Here is a 26,579-nt window from a genome sequence, read left to right as displayed (position 1 = left end):
CTGAACAAGCTGGTTAGGACTTTGCTCTTGGAGCAATACATGGTGACGTGCACTATATCTTCTTTTATCCACTTTTTATGTTACTAATAATTCTCTTCAAAGTTAGGATGTTCATTGGTCTCAGACTCATTCAGAAAACAAACCTGAATATGTATTGGAAAGAAATTTGCTTAACATTCGAACATTTAATTTTAATGCATTTTAAAAGACATAGCATTGTCAAAACAAACAACTGTCAGCCTTCTGGGTTTTTTTTCTCCCTTTTAATATTAAAGTAACTGATTTACTAAGAAAAAATAGTTAAATCTTATTTAAATAGTCTTCTCTCATGGGGGAAAGACAGAGGAGGGATTATTATTTTCAGATGTATTATGTTACAGGTACAATGTGCCACTTAAAGGGGGAACAAAAACCAGGAAACTATGTGAGGAAAGAGGAAGAAAAAGAATGGAGAAAGAATAGCACCATATTAGGTGTGAAGTACTGTGCTTCTGTGAGAAATATTTACTGCAACTGAAAGGGGGAAATAATGAAGACCAACTTTGAGTGCAGTTGGAAAACAAGTTACGGAACTCTGGGATTATTCTCCCACCTCTTCAAGTTGAGCCAAAAATGTGCAAAAGATAGCTGGTCAAACAATATTGTGAAATTTGTCAGTTTATTCAAAAGTGCATGGTCATGTTTGAGGACAGCTGAGATAAACAATCATCACAGACTGTGGGCAAGTCGCTTACTGTTTCCCTGAGTCTCTTGGGTAAGTGAGGAGAGCGTGTTTTGAAGTGCTGTCCAAAGCCCAGGCCTTTGGTGAACTGCATGTAGAAATATGCTTTGGAGTCAGTGGTTCTGTGAATGAGTGCTGTGGTGTTTCACGCTAACAGCGAGTGCAGCATCCAGATCATTTACAGGGCTATCCTCTGCTTGCGTCTTACTAATGTGCCCTTAACGAGTCCCACAGAACATGCATACAAGAGGAGTGGGTTTTGTGTCAGTCGTGAACCACCTATGAAATACCTTCGTAGAAGATAATTGTTTTGGGAGAGAGCTCCAGTCTTAGAATGGTTTGGGTTGGAATGGACCTTTAAAGATAATCTAGTCAACCTCCCTTGCCCTGGGCAGGGACATCTTTTCAGTAGCTCCGATTGCTCAAAACCCCATCCAACTTGACCTTGAATGCTTCCAATGATGGGGCATCTATAGCTTCTCTAGGCAACCTCTTCCAGTGTTTCACCACCCTCATAGTAAAGAATTTCTTCCTTCTATATAGGTAGTCTAAATCTACTCTCCTATAATTTAAAACCATTACCCCTTGTCCTGTCACTATAGGCCCTGGTGAAAAGCCTGTCTCAGTCTTTCATACACTACTGCGATGTAGTGAAAAGCCGCAGTAAGGTCTCCGTGGAGCCTTCTCTTCTCCAGGCTGAGCAGCCCCAGTTCTCTCAGCCTTTCTTTGTAGGAGAGGTCTTCAGGACAAGGATTATTATGCTAATATGAAAGTCTGACTCATGAGGTTGACAATGGTGTTACTGGAATGGACTTCAGCTGCTGATGGAGGTCAGGGCTGCTTAGAAGAATTGCTGCTAATTGTCAAATGTGAAGTGAAGCCCTTATGTTTGTGGTGGCTTTATGAATCAGTTCCCACCTGTAGAAGTCACAAGATTTTGAGAGCTTTGCCCCTTTTTCTTTCTGAAGTGGAGGAGCTTGCTAATCTTCATAATGTAGAAAAAAAAAAGTGGAAAACATAACTGGAGTGCCGCCTTCACAGTTTAGACAAAGGAGAAGAAAAAAGGCTGTTTATTTATTAGTGAAAAATCTCAAAAAGTAGAGGATTTAAAATAAATAATTTATAATGTGTGTTTTTATTTTTCTGAGCTCTTAGTCTTAGTAGTATACCCTACTATTTCTGCGGTTATGTCAGAGCATCTGGGCATCAAGAAATGCATCCTGATTACACTTCAGTAAGCAAGTAATATGAAATGATAACTTTTGTTTTTTTCTGCAGGAGGCTCAGTGGGTCTGATGGCTAATAGAAACATACAAATGAAACTGACTGATAAAAAAGCAGTTAAAATATAAACTGCAATTAAACTAAATCTCAAGATGTAAGAGAAAAGTATTTAAAATTTTTGCCATGTGTTTTGATGTGACCCTTTGTACATGCCATATTACGCCTGCCAATGTAATGCCACCTTGTTGAGAATGTTGTAGTTACACTGGTGTGGAAAATACTTGCACTAGGTACGGTTTATGCCCTCAACTATAAGGGTACATGCTATTCTGTATATTCTTCCCATTATGCCATAGTTGGAGCTTCACAGTTGCAGTGTCAGTAACAAGTTACACCCTTGAACAAACCTGAGAGGCAGTTCAAAATCCATTGTCAGGCCTCTTCATAGCTGCAAAGTGGAAAATGCTACCTGTTATTTGCTAGTTGCTTTTCAGGGGCTTCCAGGCATGGATTGTCTGGACTGGTGGTTTTTTGTGTGTTTTATACATCCCTGCATCTGCCTGTGGTCTGTAAACCTTTTATAAATAGCAGTCAGTTAACTAAATGAAAGTGTAATGCATATTTGGGGGAGGGGGGTGGTTGGTTTTTGTTTTTTTGTTTAATTTTTAACTTTCAGTCATGTAGTCTCTTTCCCCTTCTATTCTTGTTAAGTAGAAATGAAATTTCTGGGAACACCAAGAGAAGAGAAGGCATTTGTTTCATAATTCAGTAGTTGACTTAAATGTGTCATTCCATAGGTTTAGCTATATTATATGTTTCTTATTCCACTGCAAGTTTATATGTGGAGCAAACTAGAATTCAGTTGTGATAGTCTATGGTGACAGTGCTGGTTCTGGGGCTTGGAAGTAGTTTTATAGGTGGAAATTGATTTGTGGACATAGGATATGAATCTTTTGCCACTGTAAATTCAGTAATCAAGTCATTCTGTGGTAAAGTGTTCTTTGTGCTGCTCTGGCAGTGCCTTGAAGACCATGCTTTAGATTGGGAGGTTAAATGCCACTAATCATCGTGACTTTTACTTTTGAAGAAGAAATCTTGCCTTTTTACATGGTTGCTAATAGAAAAAAAGGTTTCACTGCTTTAATACTACCTTTGGTGGTGTGTTTCAGGCAGTGAAGGAGTAGGATAGCGCTTGACTTTTTCAACTTGAAATTTTGTGTCAGACATTGTAGTTCTAGGTCATCTTTTCTGGTACAGATACATTTTCACTATTGTATGAGTATTTGAAGGTGTACAGCTGATACATCTGGAGTGGAAGTCAAAGTTATTACAAGAAAGTTGTTACTTGCATGATAGGAAAAGTATTTCTTTTAAATAAGAATTGGGGAAAACCAACTTTTTCATATATGGAAAATCACTGCGAATTTGCCAGCAACAGCCTTCAGCTGACCTGCAGAGATACTGCCTATTGAACAGTGTTGTGACAGCTTGTTTCTGTGGTTTTCGCTGAAGTTTAGCCTGTAAAGTCAAGATATCATGATCAGAGAGATGGGGAGATAGTTAAATTACATCATCATGGAAGAATACCAGCATACTTAGCTTTAAAGCCATTCAAGACTACATTGGCACCCCTTTGTTATACAGTGTAGCTGAAAACGAACTGCAGCAATAATGAACCAATCCATCTAAATCACAGCAGCTGAACAACTGACTGTTCTATCTCAAAATGCAAATGCCTTGTGCAGAATGGATTTAATTGTAAATGTTTGCTTAGTAGGGAATATGAGCCTTTTAGTTTGTGACAATAATCGTGAATACAAAGACCCACAGAATTTTAGGGTTTACATAGCTTGTCCCTGTTCTCATAACAATATTTCAAAGTCAGTTTTTTAAAATGTACCATTTGGCTTTTTTCTAGCTAGTGAATAGAACTCTAAATGCCCAATCTCTAAGCGGTGTTTCGAAAACTGAAAGATAAATTTAGCTCTATGTATTTAGATCAGACAGGATTTTCTGTTGTATTTCTTTCAAATCTCTGTTAGGGCTTTTATATAGCTTCAGATAATAAGAGGGAAAAGTGCTGACTTTCAGAGCTTGGATTTGTTCTTGCAGTGCAGAAATGTTGAGTATAACTTAGAGTATTAGCATTTTCTTTGAGGCTGTAGTACGGTGCCTCCAACAGTTAAAAGGTTACTGTTAGAAATTTATTTTCTAGTCAGACAGACAAACGATTCCCCTCCATATCAAAATCTTTGGGTTTTGTTAAATTCTTCAAACCTGGCTGCTGAATGCAACTCATGAGGATGAATTTCTGTCAGTGATTTGAATGAATTAAAATGAAATAGTATTGCCATTTTGGGGGGGAAAGGAAAAAGCTTACCAAGCTTCACAATAAAAAGAGAGACAGCAGAAATACCTGCTTCCAGGCTGCTCCTAGGTATCTTTTTGTATTAGGAAAGACAGATAAAACTTTGAAAACACACACACATGCAAGTGTGCATGTTTATGCCTCTGTTGGCATTTTGTGTGTTCTTTAATAGCCTTCACATGTGGATTAGTCCTTCTGAAAAAAAGAGGGGGAAAAAAAAAAGACAACCGGAGCCCCCTGAAGAATAGGCCTTTGTGACACTGGAGAAGTTTACTGTGCCAAAGTTATGGTAAGAATTTGTAAATTTTGGCTGCTGGAGTACTTCCTTCCCCTGCTATAATGCTGGAAACTTGTAAGTGTGGAATAGAGGGTGTTTTTTGGTTTGTATGCGTGTTTTGTTGTGTTGTGTTTTTAAATAACAATGCAAACATTCATTTTACAAACTAAACTGCCCGTTCACATGATGCTGCTGGCTGTATATAAACACCCTGTTGATCTTGTTCTGCAGAAGTCTTTGCTGGGCTTCCTGAGTCATACAGAAATGCTCCGCTGCTGCTCTTAGGGCTGTGCTGTGGGCTTAGGCTGTATCTGCTCAGATTTATTTTGCCAAATTAATGTCCCTGAAAGAAATATCTTTACTTGGAACAGGGCCCTCAAAGCTGGGATATTTTTCTAAGTCTCTTTTTTCTCTGTGTGTTTAAAATATTTCATTCTGCTGTCTTGGGAATGGTTTTTGTTTGGCCTGTATTCCTGAAATAAAGCTGAACCTGTTGGGGAGGTGTTTAGTATGTCTGGTTTTGTGGGTAGGAAGACTAACTTGGGCTGAGAGGATGCTGGTAGCCATGCTGCCAGGTGAGCCTTCCCGGCAGCCCGGGATGCGGTGACAAACTGTACAACACAGTTGACTTCACAGGGGTGTTCTGGAGTGACCGAGGGCAGAATTCGAGTCCAAGGCTAGACTGTCATGGTGACAAAATATTTAGAAAACATTTTCTTGCTTGAAACAAAAGCTTGGATTGTGCAACACAAAGTACTGTCCCAGTGTAATAAATGATGTTGTGTGTTTTTCAAGGGTTCTGTGTGTTCCCTGACCGTCAGCTCTTGCCAGATTCAGCATGTTCAGGTAAAATGAGGGATTTTTTCCTCTGGACTGTTGCCTTTACAAGCTGGGTTAATTCTCTCCCTTTGCACAGTGGGGTTGCAAAGATGTAGCAACCAAATATGGCCTTGCATTTTGAACATAGCAGCCAGCCCTGTTAAAGAACAGATATGATGGAGCAGTGTCTTCCCTTCAGCCATGGTAGCTCAGCTGCATTAAGAGCAACTGCTTAAAACTTACACCTTGTCATTGACACAGACTGATCTGATCACACGTGAGCTCTAGAACTAGACCTGCTGATTGCTTTTATTGGGTTAGAACGTGCTTTTCTTGCCTGCGTTAGGAACCTTTTGTATTGTAGGTGTTTCATCCTTCCATAGTAACTGCTATAACTTTTTTTTTTTTTTTTTTTTTTTTAATGCCTGAGGTTTTGAGATGTCCCAGCCTTACTGGTAGCCACCCTCTGACCTGAAAGGAAGCCAGAGGTCTAAAGTGGCTGTAGTAGATTGTTCATTGGGAATAATATGAAATTATTTTGATTTGAGCAAACCTGTGACAATTGAGTGAAGACTACTAGCCAGCCACTACAGCTCCATTCAGCCTAACTGCACCATTTGGAGTTAGTGCATTTTTTCCCAGACTAGTCTGTGTTTCCTGGGTAATATCAGTTGTAATTTCTGAGAAAAGCATGATTTTACATGTATGCCACCACCTCTGCTTAGAGCAGCAGGTGGCCAGATTTCTTTCTGAAACAGTGACTTGTCTCAGCTCTACAGCAGCTATAAACCAGATTGTCCGCAGAGTCTATATTTTTTGATCCTCAAAGAAGTTGGTGTTTTCAAAGTGGCTGTATTTGCTGGAGTATACTGTTACTCACAAAAATGGAAAACAAAAGCAAAACGTGGAGGGCTGGGGCGGGGGACGGGGGGGTGGGGGGAGGCGGAATATACTTCTTGAAGGTTTGCATCATCTTGTATCTTTGTATGCTTGGCATGTAACAATGTCCCATTCAGAGTGCTGGCCTGAGCAAGGCAGAGCTCGTTCTTTTTGCCTGCTGCTTTGTTGCTATCTGCTAGTTCCTCTGTTGCACTGAGCTGCAAAACCAGCTGCTTTTGCTTTTCATACCTATTTTTACCATCTCTAATTTGCTATTAAGTTGTTAACTTCTGCCTTCAGTTAGCCTAGCATGTCTCTATACTGCGACTACAATGCAGGGGCAAGCAAGCACTTCTGTGCTTTCTCTTGTGTTATACTTTCACACTTGGGAAATGGTCCCTGTAAACAGCTGCAGTACTGCTTTATTATCCCCTTTAAAAGCTCTTGCTCCTTGTGTTGCTTATAAAAGGCTTTGATGAACTTGCAGTGCATGTGTACTGAGACTGCTGTTCACTGTGATGCCCAGTATTGGTCCCCCCTTTTTTTTTGTGTATGTGTCTGTCTGGCCTTCTGTTGTCCCTGTCCTGTAACAGTAAACCCTGCAGAGCAGGGGCTGTCTCGGTGTTTTATTTGTACAGCAGGTGGCTTGGCTCCAGATGTGTGTCTGAAGTTGCAGTGTACTGCAGTAATACAAATCATCATGTTATAGAAAGATGTATCTAAAAGGGGGGTGGGGGTGGGGGGGGAGAGATTTACTGTGATAAGTTTTATCTGGTTTTAAGGGTGCTTTTTTGGTGGTGGGTTTTTTTTGTGGTTGTCTTTTGGGTTTTTTGTGTTAACCCTCTTCACAGGTTACTGGCAGGGATGTGCAAAACTTCGAATATATGAAGTTTTCTTCCCATTTTAAGGAATTCTCCTCCCTATGGCCAGAGGAAAGCTGTCTTCTCAGTAGCTGCTCCAGGCTGCTAGGAGTGGGCTACTTCATAACACCTCTTGTTGGGGTCTTGAAGAGGTTTGTTTACTCCCATGACTAGACTGGGTGTGCTTATGGCAAAACCTCATGTTTCTGGAGACTTTTCTCTTTTCAGGCACTGTTTTAGAAGGGGAATGACACGCACCAGGATATGTGGTTGTAGATACACGTTCACACTTCAGAGGCCCTGCATACCTTTCTGACCATGTACAGTCCTGTGCTATTTCTCTCATCATTCATGTGGTGAAATAAAACATGGAGGAACACAGAATGCATTTCTCGTTTTTATGCCCAGTACACACAGAGAATGTTTATTGATACTCATCTTTCTGCTGACTCTTATAATCCTCAAACCAGTTACTGGAGGCAAGGAGATTAAAATGAGGGCACGTGGCCAAGCAGACTTGAGGTTTTGTTCCTTGAATTTGATTTGAAAGTTGCAGTCTGATAAAGTTGCATTCATTCTATTTTTTGCCTTTGTATTTTTATAATTCTCCTGAATTTCCTACACGTACTATTAGTGTTAGGATTTCTTTTGTAGCATTTTGAATGGCCCTGCTTTGAGTGGACAGTTGGACCAGCTCACCTCTGACAGCTCCTTTCAACATCAAGTATTCTGTGATTCTGTGCTGCTTTGATATTGGGAATCTCATGCAAAGCCCAGCCTGATTTTGAAGGAGAAAACCAACCCTATTTGTGGAAGTGTTTGGTTTTAGTTTTGATATTCCTTGTGATGGCCGTCAAACAGAAAATAAATAGCAATTCTTCTGTTGTCAACAGGCGTTTTCATTTTTCAGTGTTGGCTGATCTGTTCAAATACAGAAGTTGAGGTTTTTCAAGGAAAAGGTTCAAAACATGGAATAATAAACAAACCTCGCTAATTTACTACTTGTTAGTGTTCTGGGTCTGTGCTTTGGAACTAAAAGTTGCTTTTTGCTTTAATTACTAGAATGTCTGGTTTACTAAGATTGCTATGTAGCTGTGAAGCTGCTGGGAGTTTTGCTTTCTTTTGTTTGTTTGTTTGGCTCTTGTTGCTGTGAGGCTTGCTTTCAGAAAATAGAAATGTTTCTAACCTCATTCCAGCCTTTCTCCTTCACTCTTTTGTAGTCCTGGTGTAAAAGAAGGGGGAGAAATAGGGGTAGCAGGGTGGGTCATAGGGCTACCTCCATTTTTCTGGTCCTCTCCAGGCAAGGCTTCAGTTACTTTATATCACTGATGGAAGTTGAATTAGGTGCCATTAAGGTCACCTTTGGCAACAGCTGGTTGGCTGCAGCTCCTTGACAGTCTGACCATGGCAGAGGATGTGTGTGTTACAGGTGGCTGAAGGTTACAGCAACAGCCTGTTATAAAAGTAGAGGCCTGGGCCGCAAGGTCCACCTTGTCAGCAGCGATTGACAGGATAGTCTACTGATAGCAGAGGCAACCTGGAAGCTGAGCATGGCTGATCTGGTGTCCTCGGCTAGCACCAACTCATAAATTTCTTCCTTTGTCCCAATCAGTAGAGTGACCGCATCTTTCATCAAGGCCTTTTTTGTAATGGTTAGAGTAGCAGTCTGTCATCTTTTGGCTGTTATGATGAGCAGACACCTTTTGGAGTCAGACCCAATAAACCAGGTAGTCCTTAGGGTGATGGATCTCTGCTGTTTCTTCCAGGGTAATAGTTACCTCAAACAGTTGGCATTAAATGCTGGTTTAGGAATACCCTTCCTTAAGTTATAGAAGCTTATTTCACAACTGGTGCTCTGGATGGCTGCAAGTGGCGTCCCAAAGGACAGAGTAAATTTTGGACCTGGTGTGCCATTTCACTCAGAAAAGAGAGCCTTTGAGGGCAGGGTTGAAATCTTGCTCAGCCAGAAATGGAAAACCTTGAGCAGTCTCCAACCTCTGGAATTTGTTTTATCTGAGACAAGATTGTTGTGTGAAGTGTGGAACCAAGGTGTCCATATGAAACTACGTCAGATTTGTGTTTAGATCTGTGTCTGAAATGAGATAGCTGTAGTTCTAAAGAGATTTTTTTTTATTTTATTTCTTATTGTTTTATAACCTAAAATCTCCAGGACAAGTAGGTTCTTGAAGGATGCATGTCTAATACCAGCTTCCTATTAAAACTTTCACCAATTATTTTAAAATTGTGCTCATGACTTGCCATGGATTATTTTTTTTCCCTACTCTGAAAACTTGATACGTCTTCCTTCCTTTTCCCACAATGCCAGGATAGTGCTGACTGTTTTGGAAATCGTTTTCATTGTTCGGATTTGGACTTCTGAAGGCAAGCAATGCCTGCATTGCCTATTCCATTTTTGCTGTGCTGTTAGTAAAAGCTGTAGTAGGCATTCCCCATTCCTTGTTGCCCAGGGGAGGTAGGCAGGTTGGTCAAAATTAAGGCAGAGCACCTAGAGTCTGCAGAGGTGGCTGGTGTATTATACTGTCCTGGAACTGAGAATCGAAGCCAGCCTGCCCCCCGCCCCGCCCCCCCCCCCCGGCCCTGCTCTGCCACAAACTTCCTCCTATATGATCATCTCGGATAAGGTTATTTTTATCTCTCTGTGCCCCAGTTCCCTATCTGTAAAGTGGTGATAACAGCACTTCCCTACCTCACAGGGATGTTGTGAGGACAAATGCAGCTCAGGTTGTGGGGCTTTTGGATACTGTGGTGACTGGGAGCACAGATGGAAGAAGGGAAATGTTCTGCATAAAAGCTTTCTCTCTCTTTTTTTTTTTTTTTTTTTTTTTTTTTTTTTTTAGCTCGGTGGTAGGTTAGAGCACTGGTGTGAGTGTGGCTTCCACTGAAGTTGTGGCTTGACTGGTGTTAAGCCTTTTCTCCGAATGTTTCTTAGCTCACTACGGCATGCATACCAGCAAACCACTCCTTGCTAAATGCTGTTGTTAGCATCCTTGGCTGCAGGCTCTGAGAGCCTAAGAGCCTGGGTGAGACTTGCTACTCCTGCGTTTGCCAGTGTGGGCTGCTCACAGTGAGTGAATGGAGTATGTGCTTCTGGCAACAGCCACCCAGTGCATGTCATAGGCTTGCTCAGACCCTGGAAGGAGTTAAAAATATGTATGAATGGATCTTCACTTGTGAAATTCAAACTACTGTAGCAGTTACTCTAAGCAAGCCCTGGACTGCAGCCTGACCAGAAGAAAGCAATTGTCCTGATATAATGGGTTAAATTTCATAGAAACCACATCCTTTGTGTTGCCACTGACAACATAACATTCCTTAAAGTTTTATTTTCAAGCTGTGCATGCAAACATACTTTCTTCCGAATAATTTCTGTCCAAAGACACCAGAGAAGAGTGCAAACCTTTCTGTTTTACTGTGGACTTTGTTGTGCTTGTTTATATATAGTACAAGCAGGTAAGAGACAGGAAACCTATCTGCTTAACATTTACATTGTCACATGTCCAAAGGGAAGGCTGTGGTGAGCTGCGTGTTAGTTCAATCAAATCTCGCTCATGCAAATTGAAGTGTGTTATTGGGGAGTTTTTTGGGCCAGGAGGTAGGAGTGTACTTTGTTCATTGCTTGCTCCTTGAAATGTGTGGCTCATGTCATCTTCCTTGTTCACCTGCTTTGATAAATTCTATATTTAGTTGTCTCTGCCCGTCCACTTGAACAGGACAAAAATAACTTCAGTGTAATCCATCTTCTCTGTCCTTTCCTCTCCACCCCTTCCCTCCCCTTTCCTGCTGCTGGGTTTAGGGCATTCAGTTGTTTGGGAAGTGGTGGATGTTTTGTTTGTTTTGCTTTGTTTCCTTACAAGTAGGGTTGGGGGGCAGGAGAAAACATTTACACCCTGCAATAAAATTGTTGTGAAGAGTATGCAAACTGTCAGAAACACTTCCTCCTCTCTTATAACATTTGCTGAGGGGTCAGAGTGTGTGCAGAGTCCGTGGAGGGAGGTGGAGCAGGGAGGTTGGGAAATGACTTGCATGTGGCATACATCTGGCTGACAAAAAGCCAACCGTGCCAGGGGATAAATGGACAAACAAATAGCGTTTCTGTTCTGAACTCGGAGGTTGAACCTAAAGTTTGCGCAGGAGCAACTCTTCAGATAAGTTTCTGATGGACCTTGACTCCTGTTGTGCAAACATGTAGTAGCTAGAACAGAGGAGACTGTCCCCTAAATCCCTGCTCAGGAGAGATCAGTGCATAGGCCATGCTTTGCACGGCTTCTCCTGTGTCCCACGATGGGCATATAGATACATATATGTAGTTATGAAGTCTGACACAAATCACCACTGGCCAAATCCCCCCGAAGTATTTAACTGCCTAACCCCTTGACTTTGGCATTAATTAAGCACAGAGTTACTTAAGCACTTCTGTTAATCTAACTGTGAATGTTGACTGGTTTTATCTGTGAGCTGGATAGAGAATGTCCATTGAACTTACCAAAATGTTTGCTGCCTATGTTATCTGAAATATTATTGTCTTCCATTATTAAACTAATCAGGATTTGAGGGAAACTGTATTGTTTTGGTGAAACTGCATTGAGATTCAGCCTGCCAAGTTCTGTATCTTAGACTGAGTGTTGGGTATGTTGTGCCCGACAGAGACATTGTCTGGAGATATAGGAGGGGAGTGTTTGCTCCTACAAAAAATACCATTTTTTGTAACTTAAGCAATTTTTAGGTTGTGTTAAGGTGGTGATGAGGAGCAGAAAGACTGAGGGGAAAACCCCATAGGATGCCCGACAGAATTAATTCAAGTTGTTTCTTCATGAAATTTTTCATTCAGTATCTGCTTTCAAAAGAAAATGAGATATTTTTTTTTGTTATTTTTTTGCTTATTGTTGCTTTTGTAGAATTACTGCAGGACAGGAGGAAGAAACAACTGGTTTTGAAAACTGGTCGCAGTGTTAAAGATTAAAATTCTTTCTTCCTCCTCTTTTGCTTGTGTGCTGATGGAAACCTGAGCCCCATGGCAGTGCTGCCCCATTTTGACTTGCAGCACCCCAGGTGACGCAGGTGTGAGGGACAGCTACTTGGAGGGCACCAGATCACATAGGGGCTTCTGCGACATGTGGACGTGTGTTGGGCAGTACGGTGAAACTGCTAACCAGACCGGGCTTTCACTTAGGAGCCTAAATCCCTGTTTGAACCCACAGGCTATGAATTTGTAACAGGACTGGCTCCTGGAGCCTGCCTTGCCACCTCACCTCTGTGGGGTGGCATGTGATTGCCTTAGCCCCTGTGCTCGGTCCTGCTTTTAAAGCAAAGGGCGCTTTAGGTTTTAGGAATGTTAATTCCTTACTTTGCAAGCACAAATATATGTGCTGAGTGTTTGAAAAGGAGAGGGCCCTGTCTTACACTTCAAGGCATCGTGTAATCCTGTTAGGAGTCTGGGTTGCTGGGATGGTACTGGGCAGGCCAGGCTGCCTTGCAGGCATCTGCTTCTCTGCCTATTGAGTCAAGTCAATATCCTCAAAACTGTAATTTTCACTGTAATGATGGATTACGCTTGTCATAGTTTACAGATTTTTGTCTTGTGTGTTTAATAAAAGAAAACAGATTCTAATGCTTATTATTTCTGAAGTCCAATACGTCTGAACTAAAGCTCAGTGTATGCAAGACAAACTATGCTTTAATTTTACAATTGTCTGATGGGACTTTGCGATTTATTTGTTGTTACTTCCTTAATGATGTTGCAGTCAGAGGCACTGTTTTGCTAAATGTTGTGTAAAAAGTAAATTGTAGCACAGCAGATGTTGGTATTTGGATGGATGTCGGTGCAATGGGGGGACAGCAACAGTCATCTCTGTCAGCTGTCTTCAGGCTCGGCAGGCCTGCTGCGTGGTTACTTTGGTGTGTAAAAACAGCTCGTTTTGCAACTGGGAAGTTTGGCATTACATTTGGCACCGAGCCATGTAACTGGGTTAACACAAGTGTTTATCCAGCAATTTTCTGAAAATTGGTAACTTAGAGAAAATGTTTATTAAACTTCAGTACAAAGGAAAGGGGAAATATGGCTGGACCTCTGATTTTTAAAAGGTACTGATGTTTGTAATGCTAAAACCCATTTTTATTAATTCCGTTTATTTCCCCCACCCCTGTCTGTCTTTTTGATGTTTCATCACCAACCTTTATGCAGCTTACTGTTTACAGTTTCCTTTTTAAAGATTAAAACAGGGAAGCATGCCTGATGAAATGCAGAGTATATAGAGTACCATAATCACCTTTCTCTCCATCCTGTATTCTGTCATGAATTAGGTGCAAAGAATTGAGGACTGCAAATGAAGCTATTTAATTACCACCAGCCCCTGTTTGGAAGAAATTCCAACTGCAGTATGGAAAGGGAGCTCTGACCTGCAGGGCAGTTGATTTTTATATGATAGACTACTGTAAATTTTACCTTTGACCTAAGTACAGGAATCCCTGCAGGCCATCAAGAATTTTTCATAGAACTTTTGTCAATATCAGACATATTTGTTCATAGCAATAGCAATTCAGACTGCATTTTTAGTAAGGAGGGGCAGGAGAGAGCAGTAGTTTTGCAAAGCAGTAGCAGTTTCAATCAGATTTTATACCTGAAATTGGGAACCTGTTGATTTAAAGTTCATTGGGAGAATTTATCATAATGGAGACATTTAGTTTGGATTAATTTTTCTAATCCATTTAAATCTGGTTCTGCCCCCGATTCAATAACTTAAATGTTTTCATTGTGTAAAGGCTCCCATTTCTTTTGGAAAAGGGAAGATGATTAAAGTAAGAAATTTGGATTCTTTGGTGAGTGGAAGAAGAGTATGAAGAAAAACATGTTCTCAAACCAGTGACAGTGACCCAGTAGTGGACTTGTGCATCAGCTAATTTTGTCATTGGACTGCAGTTTTATCACTAAACATAGTATCATGATGGTAATTTCATGTGGGTCCTTTGTTCTTTTTTTTTTTTTTTCCCCCTCTTCTTTTTTTAACGGAGAGGGTGTTACCTGTACCTTCTCTAATTTCTGTATTGAAGCGTGGCTTCGTTTAGAAGAACATAATTTACCAGAAGATCTGCCCACTACAAAGATTCGTTTAGTGTGCTGTGGATAAACAAAAATTGCAGATTAGCCACTGCAAGTGTGCAGTGAATGCTTTTTGGAAACATTTTTGTTTCTTCGCTTGATACTGAAACTGTAATTCTAATGTTAAAATGGTTTTCTCACAGTATGGAGGGGGAAATAAATGCATGAAAGCATTAATTTGGGAATAATCTAAAGTTTATGGCTTTCTCAGACCAGAGGGTGGGCTGAGTGTTCATGGCCAGTCTGACTTTCGAAAGATTTCACTGTGAGTGTTGGCTCTGCCTGTGAGGGAGTGGGGTCAGTGTGCAGTGCTCATGGCCAGCCTCTGCGTTAGCTCTGTTCAGTGGACATGCATAGGGGTGTGTGTATTTCTAAAGGATGTAGCTTTGCTGTTTAAACTTGCTTGGATTTGGTGATGTTTCCAGAACAAGATCCTGAATGGGGAGCAGTACTCTCTCCCTGGGCTGGATGCAGCCTGCCCTTCCAGCTCCCCCTGTTGCTGCTGGGATGGGACCAGGACCAGGACTGGTGATGGCCACATGCAGAGCTTGTGTGGCCTGGGGTGAGGGTTAGGCTGCCACCTATCCCTGCCCTGCTGCAGGCCCACTAGGAACACCCCCACTTGTCCCTTTGTCAGCATCCTCCTCTCTGATGCAGCAGACTCCAGCTATAATTTTGGTACCGCATCTTGGCTCATGTCTCTCATGCTCTTCAAACCTCCACAAGGTGCCTCTGTGCTCCCCCACTCTCCTTCTCCCCTCCTGCCTTGCTGCAGCAGCAGTGGCGTCTTCAGGGTGGCCTTGGTTGGCTTGACCCCCGGCGCAGCAGAGGAGCCCCTAGCAGCTGCTGCCTGAGCTGATAGCATCAGATCAGGGACCAGTGGAAGAAAGTGCTGCAACCAGTGTGTGCTAAGCATTGAACGACAAAGCAGGGGTTGCGTGCAGTGTTTTCTGTACGTGTGCATGTACCTTCCTTTGCAAAAGTCCCTGAGGCATGAACGTTGTCTCAGATGACCTTCTTCAGGAACATTACCCTGGGTGACCTGTAGGATTTTTCTCTCTCTTTTTGCCCTTTTTTTTTTTTTTTTTAATTAAAAAAAAAAATCTTAGAAACTAGACAAAGCAAAAAAAAAACCTCCTATGAGTTCAAAGCTTTATTTATGGCTTTCTGATGTCCTTATGCTCAAAGTATGGGAATCTAAGTCTCCTGGACAGCTGCTGTGGTTGTTGAAAGTTCTCCTACAAACCTGAAGAGTAGCTGCAACCCAGCTAGGCAAGGGATGTGTTTTGATGTTTGTTTTACTTCTCCTCTTTGGGGACATGGTAGTAAGAGTCAGAAGATGAACTACACAGAGCAGACTGCTCAGTTACAGGTTGGAGCTCTTAGGATTCACTTGGTAGAGGCAGTCTTCATGGTGTGCTGTGCTTGGAAGATCAGTTGCAGAGGAAAAGTGGGACTGATGCAGCAGTCCCTGACCTCTGAAAATCCAGTGGAGCAGGTGCCAGGTTTGATGCCCGTGGAAACTGGTGTGAGTTTAGGGCTGACTGGGGTTAGAGGGTAATGTTTGTTTTCCCCCTGGGAATAGGAGCGGTTTTAAAAGAGGAGTTTGGAATTTTTGCAATGTCTTCCTCAAACAACAGCGTATGGCATTGCGGGCTGGAAAGTGTAATTGAAGCTCCTATCTTCCTGTGCCTGTCTGCTTTTTGCTTCTGTGTGGCATATACCTTTCATTTTTGATACTTTATCTAAAGTGAAGAGTGGCTTTAATGTAGCAAGATGTTGTTGCAACATGAAAATTAATTCATGGTAACAATGTCAGGGAGGTGGGTCTTTATTTCATTCTTCTTATGTAAGAAACGGATTTTTGTGTCACTGGAATGCATCTCATCTGGGGCTTAAGCTGTTAGGGAGAGGTGTGATGAGCTTACTATAATAGATTACTTTGGGGTTCAAAAAATAATAGTCACAGTTGTATGTATGTAGTTTTAGTAGTACATATGTATATTTCAATATTACAGGGCTAAATAGTGGTACTAGACAATCCAGCAGGAATTTTGCTGTTTGAATATATTGAGACTCGGTATTTTTTGTGATGTATTGTGAAAATAAATTTTAATAGTGTTTAAAGTGATGGAAGTGTGTCTAGCTGAGCCTGTGTCCCTTCTGAGGCAGCAGCATGGATTGTGCTCAGCTTTATAGTGACGACACACCTCAGTCCAGAGCACAAAAATCCTTGGCAAAGTTTCTTATGTCAGTGTTACTCAGCTGAGCTTAGCACCAGAGCTGCAGTGACAGTTTGCTCTCATGTTACCCAGCGGTGAAGTTGCTTTAATAAATAGTATGCAATTAAGTTACTTTGCAAAATTCCTCTGGACTGAACTGTTATCTGGAGGAGACTTTCATTGCTGAGTTTGGGGTAGTGACTCAGTAAAAGTTATCTGTGGAATACTAAATTTGGAGGTGTAACCAGGAGGTTGCCATGATAACAAATACTAGAACTTGCTTTCTGGGAAGTGCTTGTAATTTTTCCATTGATGGCCATTAAATGGCTCAAGATAAATGAAACTTTTTCTTAGAACTAACATGGTCTCCATGTGCTCCTCCAGGGTTTTACAGACTTGCTAGTGATGAAATGAAGAAGGGAAATGCAAATTAGCCCCAGCCATACAAACAGTACACTGCTTTTTTTTTATATTGCTTCTTATTTTTGCCATTGAAATATTTACTTAACTTGGCTTCTATGCATCTTTCTATAAAATATTTACCCAGTAACTCTTTGTATAAACATGTTTAAAATTTTGCATTGATTTTTTTTTTTTCTTGGCACTTTCAAAGATTTCCTGATGCACAGCATGATCACACAATTGCTGGTAGAGCTTTTATTGTAAGTGGCCTAAAACAGCTCTGTGTATTTATGTTGAAAATTGGGACTCAAACCCAGAAGCTAAAGGATAACAATACAATGTGTTAATTTCTTACCCTCCGTGAATTGCTTATTTATAAAAGTCCATGTTCTGCAGCTTAGTTTTTACAAATAGAGCTTTTTTTCCCATTTCAAACTTCCTCTGAAGTTTGTCCATATCATCTGTTTTAAAAAAGCTGCTGTTTCCATAAATCTCCCCTAATGTCCCTTAGCCTTTTTTCACCGTTTCTTTGCAATTCCCAGAGGTTTTGATTTGCTTTGTGAATGACACAATGATCTAGTAATGGGAGCCTAGAAGAGCAAGCCAGGGACATGGGAGTCCTCCCCACGGATGTTTTCTGCGCGGCTGCATCCTCTTTTTCCCTCCCCTGCTCTTGCTTTCCTGTATGCGCTTACCCCTCCAAGTTACCAGCTTACCTCTCAGCTTCACCAGCTTTGGGATTTTAATGGGGACACTCTGCTGAGAATTTTTCAGGTTTAATGTTTGCAAAGCAAATAAATCCATCGTAAAAATCAGTCTTGCCTGAGTCTTTGGCTCTCCTAATTTTTTTTTTAATGTGACAGAGTAGGGAAAGGGACCTAAAATAAGTTTTTAATCAATTAATGATGCTTTTCCTGAACATCATCTATGTGCATGCAGCCCTAGGAATACAAGCTAAAACTGTGCTTTTGGACTTATTTTGTTTAATCTCTGGAACAGCTTTGGTTTGTCTGCATTTCTTTGCTTTGTCCCCTTTTACACTATCTGTCTGGCTCTAGACAGGATTTACTGAAGAACAAAACTGAGTATGTCATATACAAATACAGCACGTGTTCAGATAAGCACAAGAGTCACAGCTAAGGATGCTTATGCTAAGAGGTAGAATAATTAAATCAGCTTTTAGATGATGTCTAGAAAAGCCCTTCCTTGTTCAAATACATCAGGGTGTGGTGTGTTTGGTGTTTTTCTTTTTTTTTCTTTGCATTTTTAGTAGAGATCATAAAATCTTTGGAGGATTAAGTCACACCCTTTATATAAATACATGCAGTGTATTTAAGAGCCTGACTTGCAGAAATACTGATTGTATTAACTTCATATTGAGCTCGAGGAATAGTTGTAGGTACCTCCCTCCTCTAAGGGAAGGTATTTAAAAAGTTGAGGAGGCTTATTAGCTTAAGTGCCTTGTTAGCTGCTTGTGCTATTTTCCATCATAGTGTCAAGGTAAAAATTACTTGGGGAGAAAAAATTGTTCCAAGCATGCTTAATTCAGTTCAGTGAATGTGACACCTCCTCTGTCATTGTTATTTATTTATGAAAATGACAGCGAGTTGGGCACCTGTCAAAAGCAGAGGGATACGTGACAGCACTTTCTGTTATGGGAACGTTTTACTTTGTTAAAATGCTGTAGCTGCTGGTGAGCATATTACTGAAAAGATTTCTCTCATTGTGTTGGACAAACTCATGGTAGTTTTAAGTCCTTTTGCTCCCACCATGAGGTAGTGGAGATGCAATTCACTCTGGTTTTGGTGTAGCTTAAGAAATCGCTGTATACTTTCCTGTAATTTATGTAGCTATCATTAAAACTGCTGTTTTTAATGAAACTTCATTTACATCTTCTCCCACTGGAGACAGCTGTAGGTTAAGACTGGCCTGACTAAGCTGTGCCAAAGGTAGGAGTAAGGAGTTTTTTACATGCTGATTAATTCTCTTTTGCTCCTTTGGGAATATCTGGTATTGCTTAAATTGATTGCTGTAAGCAATATGGCAACATTTTTGACCTTCTAAACTGAAATTCAGCAAAAAAAAAATAAAGAAAAAGATAAGCCTTGGTGTTTCAGTTTTACGTAACCCTACAGTGATAAAAAATACAGAGGTGTCATCTTCTGTGGTGGTGGTGTTGGCTGGTGAACTCAAACCCTTGGACAGAGATGGAATCGGGGAACGTGGTAGTTGTCCACTCCCTGCATGGAGAAAGTATTGGGTGAGAATCTGTTTTTCTTTCTCCCCAATCTGACTTCTGATCTCTCCCATGGCCTGGCTTTGTGAATCAGAGCACCAATTCCTGGCCTTTGGTAGGTGTTGCCCATCCGCGCTGTTGTGTAGCTAAAGGCAGAGGTAGCCTCCCATATGTGTACTTTCCGCGGAGCTCTGTGGGAGGTGCGAAGCCAAGGCTGTTTGTGGCTCTCTGAAGTTCAGGTACAGATGTGGGGTGCCAGGTGACCCGGTGGGGCTGCCTTTGTCGCTCGAAGGCCAGACTGCTCAGCTGTCCCCTCTCGCCCCACCTCCAGGTCCGCTCTTCCTTCCCTCGCTCCGCATATTCCCCCAAGATATGATAATGAGGCAGGTGCCCTGTATTGCAGCTTTCTGTGAGCGTGAGAAACGGCAGTGGGTTTAGAAAAGCTGGAGCCCAGAGGAGGAGGAGGAGGCATTTCTTCTGAACCTGTTGGCAGCCCCGTCAGTCTCGGCGTTGGGCACACCGCGCAGCCCTCCAGCTGCCCAAGGGAGAATAAAGCGGGGAGCAGATTTGCTGTGCCCCGAATTAGCCTGCCGTGACCGTGGGACCCCGTGAGGGCCGCAAGAGGCGTGGGCGGCGAGGCCTGGCGCGGGCGGTGGGCTGCAGGCTGACCTCCCCGGCGGCGGGCCGGCCGCCTCATTGAGATGCAGGGCACAGGCAGTGCCTCCGCAGCTGTACGCTGGAGGCGGCCGAGGAGGCATCCAGAGAGGGGCCAAAAAGAAAATCATCAAAGAACCAGCCCCCTTCGCTGCGCCTCTGAATAGGCAGACAAACCAGAGGTCCTTCTCTCTCCACGAGTGTGTTGGGAAAGACATTAGCATAACCTCCTTTTTTTCCTCTTTTTTCCTCCCCCTTTTCTTTCTTTTCCTTTTTCCTTTCTTCAAGCTACCAAAACCCTGGCACCGTGTTTAAATATCTTGTTTTGACAGTTTGTTGAGGAAAGAGAAGAGTGTCCCACCAGCCTGATGGGTGTCTCTGCAGCTATTTTTTTTTTTTTTTTTTTAAAATACATATTTGAAAGAAAAGATTTCATTTGGGTCACCCTGGACTTAATTGTTTGGTGTCAAGTTGTTAAGATCCAGAATTAGCTTGCCGCATTTGGAAAGGACTTGCTTCCGAGTGCTTTAGAAATGCAAAGGCAAGTTTTCAAGTCCGGCTTTCTTTTTTCCAAATCTGTTTTGATTTCAGCTGTTTTTGAAGCAAGCGGACACTTACCCTATTTACTCAAGCAGCAGAAACTAACTATAAATCCCCGTCCCACTCTTCAGCACACGTGAGATGGCAGCTTCTGAAAGCTTCTCGTCTTTAAGGAAGCTGGCATGTGTTTCACGGAAACCTTATTAGGCCGACAGGATGCGGACCCTTTCTTGTGACCATTGAAGGCTCAGGAAGGAGTCAGTCCGCCTTGGACTGGTGGCACGTTAGCACTGCGACTGGCACACCTTCCGTGTTTCCCTCGGACGGTTCAGGGCTGCACGATCGAGGAACATCTTCGGAGCGTGTGGGACCATAGAGAAGGCTTGCCTAACTGAAAAGCTCCAATATTTTGAGTGTTAACCTTAATTGTAATTAATGGTGCTGCTTCTGATGCTCAGAGCAGAAAGTTTAATGCATTATTTATCCATAGATTTGTGGTAGCTACTTGAGTGCATTTCATATCACTGAGACCTTGTTTTCAGGTTGTTCTGGTTACTTTGGAGCATAAGAAAGTTAATAGCTGGTCCAGTGCTTTTGTACATATCAGGGGTATCATTGGATACTGACTTGGTTAACCTAATGATATTTTTTTTTCCAAACAATTGGTATTTATGAGTTGATTTAAAAAAAAAACAAAACGACCAACAACAAAACAGAGGCTTCTTAAATATAGTCTGTTCTGAATTAAAGGGTGTGGTGTTGGCTTTGAATGAGCTTGATGCAGCAACAAGCATGCAGCAGTTGGTAAATAAAGATGGATTTTCTTTTGTTCTGCTGGTGCTTGCTGCTCATTATTCTCCACTTACCCCGTGAGCTTCCCAGGGAGTGGCAGCTGTTTCTGATGTTAGACACTCTATCAGTGGTAGACAGCTCCAGATTCGGTGAGATACTGTTGTGGGGAGGAGAGGAAAATAACCTAACCCTGCATTATTGTAAATCCTCAGTAGAATTAACTTTTCATGAACCAAAAGAGTTTTGTGTTTAACTTTTCCTGAAATATTCAGGCGTAAGTGTGCTTCGCAGTACGTGTTGCTGTAGAAAAGCTTTTCTGGAATGAGATGGATTTACATTCTAAGTGTGCGTTAAGTATTTTAATGTGCAGTGTGTGGGGGCAGACACAAAGCAATAAAGGGAAATCGGTCTATAACAATCTTAGTGGATATTTCCAGATATATACAGTTTGGGAATCTTTGCAATTTGGAAATTGCTTGGAGTAAACAGAATGGTACATAAAGATTTTAAATAATAAAGCTAGCAGGCTACAGAGGAGTCTATTTGGTTCCAGGATTTTATATGTAGGATTTATAACCCATGCTTTTGCTTTCCTGTCTCTGCAGTGTTAGCATTCTGTTACTGAAAACAAAGAAGGCTCTGCCAGGGCATTACACAAGCAATGAATCACAGAGGAAAAAATGTTTTGCTTTGTAAATTGTTCACTTTTCCATGGTGGTTAGTTTTTGTTTTGTTTTGTTTTGTTGGTTTTTTTAGTGTTGTCTGATAGAATTTGCCACACATGCTTGCATTTACTGAACGCGGTACAATCCTTCTAGTGTGACTACATAACTACTAATATTAGTGACTTCAAGTAACTTCTTGCTTATGATTCTTAAAAACAAAACCGCAACAGGAACAAAAAACACGGGGCAGAAATTGAAACAGCTCAGTTCACTCTTCAGGCACGACAGCTTACTGAGTGTATCAGAGGAAGGAAAAGGTGTTAATGTTTTTCAGTCAGCTTTGTCCCAGCGGTTCCACATAATTATTTTTTGTCTGTATTGACAAACTCCTTGTCTACCTAAAATACTCAGATTTGCTGTTGTGACAAATGTAGCCCTTCTCACTTTAGCTGATCAGAAAAAAAACTAGTTTCTTAAAATGTACAAATTGCGTATTCTTCTTGATGACTGCATTGGTGATTCTGTGTTTTGGAACTTGTGTAGAGGAACAATAGTTTGCTCAGGCTTGAATGTAAAATTATATTTACAGATTGTCTAGTTGGGAAGTCATACACCAGGCAGCATCTTGCCACTTTGCTGCAAGGTACTGAAGTATAACCTCAGTGTGTTATATAATAAATTTTATACCACAGATGCTGCAGTGTGCCTCACACTGTCCTTGGCAAGAGCAATAATTAATAACATGTATGCTTGCAATAGTACAGTATTCATTAAGCTCCAGACATGTGGAAAAAGTTTGAAATCATGTTACTTATTTGCACATTAAAAAGGTGGATCAGGAACCAGAACCAGCTAAAGCAATGAATAAAGGAAGGTCCAAGTGGAATGGTCCTTGCCAAATGCCTGGCAGTAATGAAATCCTTGATTTTTCACATAGAGTGAAGAAAGAGTGAGTGTGGAGGAGGATGCTATATATGTATGGAATACACAATTTTAAAGACTGTGATTAATCCTGTTAGATGATGTGTTTCTAGCAGAGAAACAGATCGGTGGAATAAAGCTGTAAGAAAGTATGAGAGCCAAACATAAGCATCTAATCTAAGAGGAAGAGTCTCTTGTGACAGGACAGTGTAATTTTGTGTAAAATTATTCATACTTCACTGAAAATAACCAGATAATAATTTCAGAATCTGCAAAAAGTAAATGTCTCCTCTGCAAATACCGATGGGGAAGACATGTAGCATAGATAAGGGAGCAAGGGAAATGGAAACTCTCTGTCTTGCCCCTCCTCAGATATTTTTCATCCCATCCAATTTGGATTTAGTCCTAAATGCAGGTATGGTAAGGGACATGTGATGGTTCCTAGGTCTCCTGGCAGTGCTTTATGCAAAAGAAGGAAATACCAACGAGTCACGTATGTAACAGTGCGTTCTAAATTTGTGATAGTCTGGGCAGCCACCTCCCTGACCTGCTTACCTGGCCAACCTCTCATCAAGAGCTAGGCTGAGCATGCCATGTGTCGTCTTGTCCCTGTAGTCACATCTGTGGTGTTATAGTAATGAGATTGGAGTAATCTCACTGATCTGGGCTGAGTTGGACTGATAATTTAAATGTGAAAGGCTTCACAATCTCCTACTGATCCCAGAAAGTTTTCAGCTTTTAATTAAGGTCAGAATTAAAAAGATGATGATAAGAAAACCTTCTACATTTACTGCCTGGATTATAAATGTTAAGACATGACAGCTATAGGCTACTTCTGAAATTCCTAAAGTGATGGTGACATTTTTGTAAACCCCTTATAGATGAGCGTAACACAGCTGTGACAGACTTCTCTAAAAGAAAGGCTGAGAAGGTCTGTGCTCCTTTTCTTCTTGTCTTTCTTGCCTCACGCCCTGTTTCATCAGTGCTAAAGGATGTTTTCTGCAGACATGACTGCTGGCAAGCTAGCTCTGCGCAACTCTCTCCACTGGTTCAGTAACTTGGTTTTTTGCTTTAGATTAGAAAATTAAAAGCCTAATGAGTGCTGAACAGCTGAAAGCAGCAGCTAGGGCTGTGTGCACCCATGGCTGTGTGGCACGGGCATTGGGGTTGCTTGTGCTTCTGTGTGTGGGAGAGAAAAGTGTGAGTCTGAATGAGTGTGAGTTCTTCTGAAATGACACAGCTGGTACCCGAAGGAGGTTGAAACTGCACTGCAGAAGGAGAGGAGGTCTGCGGGGAGAGGAAAGAGGCAAAGCAGCTGCAGGGGAGTTACTGGGGCAGGGTGCACATTGCTGGGAGAGAAAAAACCAGCGGAGAAGAGCTGAGCAGCAGGAAGAGAGGGTGTGAGCAGAGCCTGGGAGAACAGGAGAGCAGCAGAAGATTGCCAGAGCCAATAAATCTGGGGAGCCTTTTTTTTTTTTCTCACTGCTCCTCAGCGGTTGTATGAAGAGCTCGCCAGCAGATAAAACCGTGGGCACTGGGTACCAGCCGCTGCAGGGGCAGCATCACCCCGTGCGCAGGCGTGCTCCTGCTGTGGCAGACCAGAAAGAAGCTTGGCTCCTAGTCTGCTCCCTTGTCCTCTCCCTGATGTTGAACAAACAAGCAAGAAACCATACTGGAGGGAGCAAGGCATAGCTCTGCCCAGCTGCGGGTGCTTTGTAGTGACCGCTTGCTTTTTGGTGGGTGGTTGTTTTGTATTTTTTTTAATCAGTTGGAGGGGTAGGCAGAGTTGGAAAAGTGTGACTGGTTTGAATAGCACCTTGAGTAAGGCTATTGTGATTCAGCCGAATAGAAACATTACTGCAGGATCTTATAGGACTTGGGGGGCCCAGTGTAACACCACATAAAGCTGTTTGAGGTTCTGGGGAGACTGCCTGAGAAGGTGACAACATGAACAATGAGCCAAGGGGGAAGCTGAGGCACATTAATAAAGTCACCCAGAACAGCCCCAGGTGGAACCCTGGTCTTCCTTCCCTGAAGCCCAGCTGAGGAAATCCAGTGATCAACTCTTTCCTTTTTATTCTGCTGCTGGACATTTTGGATGTGGCCGTAACACACATAACTATCACCTGTGCAGATTACTCAGATGAGCAGTAGCATGGTGTAAGCAAGGGATGCTTTCTCTGACAAAGAAAGGTGGAATATCTTTTGGAATGGATGTTTGTTTTCTTCTTTGTGGTGGCTATACATCATCCAGTGTTTTCCCATTCATATTGTGATATATCATCTCGTGTTTCATGCTTGAGATGTTGTGAGAGGGGTGAATGATGTTATGTAACATAAGCAGAGAATTATCTTCTAATGTTCTAAAAGTGACTGTTGGTTTGATAAAGCAGTTGACTAATTAGTAAATTACCCATTGTTGTTTGAAATACTTGCGCTGCAAAATGTAAACGAAAAAAATTTCTCCACTTGTCAGTATGAAAAATGACAATAGCAAAAATAATACATAGGACATCTGCTCTGATTTTTTTTTTTAAATTTAAAATGCATTTAAGGCAGATGTTGCAGAATTTGAATGGAAATCGGAGTAGATGGAAGAACAAAACGTAGCTGTTTACCTTTTATGAAGTCCCATTTTTATGGTTAACATCGCTAGCAATATCTGACTCAGTGCCTGTATTTTTCCACTGTTTGTATTAGAATGAACAGAATGTTCTTAAAACTGCTGCTATGTCAGGATGACATATAGTTTCAATATTAAAAATAAAATTATTGGTGAGTCAGTGTTTCGGGGTGTTTTCTGATGTTCTCTCCCTTTGCCCATCCTTTCTTTCCAGGAGAGTACATAAAAACATGGAGGCCGCGGTATTTTCTTTTAAAGAACGATGGCACATTCATTGGCTACAAGGAACGACCGCAGGACGTTGACCAGCGAGAATCACCTTTAAATAACTTCTCAGTAGCTCGTAAGTGTTTTTACCTGTTCCCTCATCCAGTTTGGGCGTTGATGTCATCTTGCAGTCAGAAGACCACTAAGCTGCGTCAGTAAAATTCGAATCTGCCCAGAGCGATGTACCTAAACACTAAATGTGTTTGAGATGATAAAACCCTGCTGTGTTTCTCAGGAGTGACTGTGATGTGCAGGTTTGATGCTGTGCTTTTCCCCCTCCCCAGTCCCCCTCCAGTTTTCTACTAATTTACTCTTTCTGGTTATAGAATAAAATGGGTTTATTTGATAACATTTTGTATGTCTGCTATTCAGCAAGCTGCTTGAAAGTGAAAAGTAAGCCAGGTGCATGTCTCGGTACTTGGCAGGTAGGCACAGCCAAAGCATTTCAGCCTCTGTTCTGCTGCCAGATCTGGAGTCAAGTGGCGTTGACATAGGTCAAAGTTACTTGATTGTTAGCATAAGAGAATGCAGAGTGAGCGCTTGTTTTAATGAAACACGTTCAGTTTTTCTTAATTTTGAACACAAAACCATATTTCTTCTGTTAGAGCCAGCAAAAGGGTTTGGAAATAATAACACCTCCTAACCTCTGCACTCTGTCCTATGCAAACATTTCCGACTTTGCTCAGGTGCTGCAGCAGAGGATGTGATAGAAGACGCTGAAGATAATTTCCTTTTCTTGCTCATGTTTTTAACCTTTCACTGTATACTTCCAGCTTTTATTTTCTCCTGTTCTTAATCTTTCCTGTCTCATGATCTGCCTGTATCTCGTTCCACCACTTAAAAATAGATCATTGTGGCACCTGTTATTAACACAGATCTGTTCTGCCTTCCTGGTGACTAGTAGAAGTGAAGCTCTGCAGAGAGAAGGGGTAGGGGCTTTCCCTCTTCAGTACAGGGTAGCTTGAAATATATGGGGTTCATCTTTGTAGTTG

General features: G+C 41.7%; 1 protein-coding gene across 3 annotated transcripts in view; it reads left to right on the top strand.

Annotated features, from left to right (window-relative positions):
- Nucleotides 1–26,579, top strand: part of AKT1 (AKT serine/threonine kinase 1) — an 87,145-nt gene that overhangs the window by 13,734 nt on the left and 46,832 nt on the right. For all 3 annotated transcript variants that reach the window (XM_037393242.1, XM_037393240.1, XM_037393241.1), the window contains one exon: nucleotides 25,535–25,663. In XM_037393242.1, coding sequence (XP_037249139.1) covers nucleotides 25,535–25,663 — 129 coding nt within the window. The remainder of the gene's footprint in view (nucleotides 1–25,534; nucleotides 25,664–26,579) is intronic.

Source organism: Falco rusticolus, chromosome 7 (assembly GCF_015220075.1).
Source record: "Falco rusticolus isolate bFalRus1 chromosome 7, bFalRus1.pri, whole genome shotgun sequence".
Lineage (NCBI taxonomy): Eukaryota > Metazoa > Chordata > Aves > Falconiformes > Falconidae > Falco > Falco rusticolus.
Note: the sequence above shows the minus strand (reverse complement) of the source record. Positions and strands in the feature narration are given on the sequence as shown.